This window comes from Amblyraja radiata, chromosome 25 (assembly GCF_010909765.2).
Source record: "Amblyraja radiata isolate CabotCenter1 chromosome 25, sAmbRad1.1.pri, whole genome shotgun sequence".
Lineage (NCBI taxonomy): Eukaryota > Metazoa > Chordata > Chondrichthyes > Rajiformes > Rajidae > Amblyraja > Amblyraja radiata.
Window position 1 is genome coordinate 34,733,251 of NC_045980.1, and position 4,045 is coordinate 34,737,295.

The 4,045-nt window shown below is 53.1% G+C and overlaps 1 protein-coding gene across 1 annotated transcript in view; it reads right to left on the reverse strand.

The window, feature by feature from the left end:
* The window catches only part of LOC116987210 (somatomedin-B and thrombospondin type-1 domain-containing protein-like), a 14,471-nt gene extending 12,036 nt beyond the window's left edge, over positions 1-2,435 (reverse strand). The window contains exons 1-2 of the mRNA XM_033043072.1: positions 2,392-2,435; positions 1,664-1,968 (exon numbers count right to left, since the gene is read on the reverse strand). Of these exons, the coding sequence (XP_032898963.1) occupies positions 1,664-1,968; positions 2,392-2,435 (349 nt within the window). The remainder of the gene's footprint in view (positions 1-1,663; positions 1,969-2,391) is intronic.
* Between the last annotated feature and the right edge of the window lie 1,610 nt (positions 2,436-4,045).

Here is a 4,045-nt window from a genome sequence, read left to right on the forward strand (position 1 = left end):
ACACTTTTTCTCACAGAGAGTGGTGAGTCTGTGGAATTCTCTGCCTCAGAGGGCGGTGGAGGCAGGTTCTCTGGATGCTTTCAAGAGAGAGCTAGATAGGGCTCTTAAAGATAGCGGAGTCAGGGGATATGGGGAGAAGGCAGGAACGGGGTACTGATTGTGGATGATCAGCCATGATCACATTGAATGGCGGTGCTGGCTCGAAGGGCCGAATGGCCTCCTCCTGCACCTATTGTCTATTGTCTCTTGTCTTGGTGCTCCGCCCGCCAGTGACAACATGATATACAGTAACAGTTAGGAATGAGCATTGTGTTCAGTTCTGGGCACCGTGCTGTAGGAAAGATGTCGTCAACTCAGAGAGGGTACGGAGAAGATTTACGATTTTTGGATGTTACCAGGACTAGAGGGTGTGAGCTACAGGGAGAGGTTGAGCAGGCTGGGCCTCTATTCCTTGGAGTATGAGGGGTGATCTTATAGAAGTGTACAAGATCATGAGAGGAATAGATTGGGTCTCTTGCCCAGAGTAGGGGAATCGAGAACCAGAGGACATAGGTTTAAGGTGAGGGGAAGATTTAATAGGAATCTGAGGGCCAACCTTATTACACAAATTGTGGCGGGTGTATGTAACGAGGAGGTAGTTGAGGTAACGTTTAATAAAAATGTAGACAGATACATGGATAGGACAAGGATAATGGGCCAAACGCGGGCAGCTGGGACCAGTGTAGATGGGGCATGTTGGGCAGTGTGGGCAAGTTGGGCCGAAGGGCCTGTTTCCACACTGTATCAGTCTGTGACTATTGGATTAACATTAAAATGATATAGCATGGAACCAGGCCCTTCAGCCCACCAAGTCCACGCCGACTACCGATCAGCCATTCACACTCGTTCTATATTATCTCTCAGGGCCAATTAACCTACAAACCCGCACGTCTTTGGGAGGTGGGAGGAAACCGGAGCACCTGGAGGAAACCCACGCGGTCACAAGGGAGAGCGTGCAAACTCGGCATAGACAGTGCCCGAGGTCAGGATTGAACCCAAATCTGAGGAAGGACATTATTGCCATAGAGGGAGTGCAGAGAAGGTTCACCAGACTGATTCCTGGGATGTCAGGACTGTCTTATGAAGAAAGACTGGATAGACTTGGTTTATACTCTCTAGAATTTAGGAGATTGAGAGGGGATCTTATAGAAACTTATAAAATTCTTAAGGGGTTGGACAGGCTAGATGCAGGAAGATTGCTCCCGATGTTGGGGAAGTCCAGGACAAGGGGTCACAGCTTAAGGATAAGGGGGAAATCCTTTAAAACCGAGATGAGAAGAACTTTTTTCACACAGAGAGTGGTGAATCTCTGGAACTCTCTGCCACAGAGGGTAGTCGAGGCCAGTTCATTGGCTATATTTAAGAGGGAGTTAGATGTGGCCCTTGTGGCTAAGGGGATCAGAGGGTATGGAGAGAAGGCAGGTACGGGATACTGAGTTGGATGATCAGCCATGATCATATTGAATGGCGGTGCAGGCTCGAAGGGCCGAATGGCCTACTCCTGCACCTAATTTCTATGTTTCTATGTAACCCGTGTCTCCGGCGCTGTGAGGCAGCAGCTCCACCCGCTGCACCAGCGAGTGCCGTGGGGATCCTCGTGTCGAGCGGTGACGGGGCGCGGTACCTTTAACGGAGTGGCACTGGTCCGGGTGGTGTCCGTAGCAACCGCGTCGCTGCCTCACGTCGGGGCAGGGCGCGCCCCCGTTCCTGGGCGGGATGGTGACGAGCCGCTCCCTCTCCCTGCTCCCCACGCCGCAGGGCGAGCTGCAGGCCGTCCACGGCATCCACGCGCCCACCGCGCAGTCAATGGCTGCAAGGAAGGACACACAGCGCCGGGGTAACTCAGCGGGTCGGGCAACATCTCCGGAGAACACGGGCGGGCCACGTTTCGGGCCGAGACCCCTCTTGCGAAGAATGGACCCAACCGAACTTTAGACTTTAGAGATTTAACGGCCTGGCCCACTTAGGCGATTCTTTCGGCGACTGTCACAGTCGAAAAAACTGCGACCGGACCCTCCCCCCCCCTTATGACAACCTCCCACCCAGTCGACGGCAAGCTACTGACAACCGGTGGACCAAACGTCGCGACTTAAGACGTCCACCTACGACCACACCTTCGACCACACGGGCGACAACCTACGACAAACAATGACCCTGTCGGAGACAACTGAAGACAATTCAGTCGCCGGTACCTGTCGCCGGTTGACGTAGGTAGTTGCCAATGGAATTCACCGAAGTCGGCAACTGGCGACAACCAACGTCAGGAGAAGATCGGCAACGTCAGGCCCACCGTCGCCGAAAGGTTTCGAACATTTCAAAATCCAGCCACGACAAGAAAAAACGTTCCGACACTCGAGGAGACAACTCACGCCAACACAGGCGTCACCCGCGACCATGTGGCGAACACCTATTTTTCGGCTGTCGAAGAAAAAATCGCCCAAGTGAGGCAGGCCCTGTAGACTTCAGAGGACACAGAGTGCTGGAGTAACTCAGCGGGTCAGGCAGCATCTGTGGAGAACATGGATAGGTGACGTTTCACAGAGTGCTGGAGTAACTCAGTGGGTCAGGCAGCATCTATGGAGCTAAGGAAATAGGCAACGTTTTGGGTCGAAACCCGTAAGGGTTTCGGCCCGAAACGTTGCCTATTTCCAGAAGGATTTCGGCCCGAAACGTTGCCTATTTCCTTAGCTCCATAGATGCTGCTGCACCATAACTCAGCGGGTCAGGCAGCATCTGTGGAGAACATGGATAGGTGACGTTTCACAGAGTGCTGGAGTAACTCAGCGGGTCAGGCAGCATCTTGGGAGAACATGAATGGGTGACGTTTCGGGTTGGGACCCTTCTACTTAGAGTCTTAGAGTGATACAGTGTGGAAACAGGCCCTTCGGCCCAACTTGCCCACACCGGCCAACATGTCCCAGCTACACTAGTCCCACCTGCCTGCGTTTGGCCCACATCCCTCCAAACCTACCCTATCCATGTACCTGTCTAACTGTCTCTTAAACGTTGGGATAGTCCCAGCCTCAACTACCTCCTCCGGCAGCTCGTTCCATACACACACCACCCTTTGTGTGAAAAAGTTACCTCTCAGGTCCCTATTAAATCTTTCCCCCCTTCACCTTAACACAGTCAGCCATGACTGAATGGCGGAGTAGCCTTGATGGGCCGAATGGCCTAATTCTACTCCTATCACTTATGATCTTATAAGTCTTGATCAGCACGGGTGTCAGGGGTTATGGGGAGAAGGCAGGAGAATGGGGTTAGGAGGGAGAGATAGATCAGCCGTGATTGAATGGCGGAATAGACTTGATGGGCCGAATGGCCCAATTAGGCGCCTATCACTGATGACCCTGTGACTGAACTGACTGTGAAGGAGAGCACAGCTGGGTTGTGGTTGGAGTTGCTGGATACAGTTACAGGCTTCTCAGCCTGGGAACCAAAGCCCACACAGATGGGGAGGGGGGGGGGGTGTATTCACGACGGGATCTCTGCGGATTGTGGAATTTCCTCCAACCTGCGAGGCGGGAGAAAGAGGAGAAAATCCTCCTTTTTCTCCGGGGCTTAACAGACCCGACATCTGGGACCCACGGGGCAGGACCCGCCAGCGACCAAAACGTCGAGCCACCAGCCTTCCACAAAGCGGAACCACAAACTGCTTTGCTTCTCATATGGAAAACCAAGAACTGCATGTCCCCGATGTTGGGGGAGCCCAGAACCAGGGGCCACACACAGTTTAAGAATAAGGGGTAAGCCATTTAGAACGGAGACGAGGAAACACTTTTTCCACACAGAGAGTGGTGAGTCTGTGGAATTCTCTGCCTCAGAGGGCGGTGGAGGCAGGTTCTCTGGATACTTTCAAGAGAGAGCTAGATAGGGCTCTTATAAATAGCAGTCAGGGGATATGGGGAGAAGGCAGGAACGGGGTACTGATTGGGGATGATCAGCCATGATCACATTGAATGGTGGTGCTGGCTCGAAGGGCCGAATGGGCTACTCCTGCACCTGT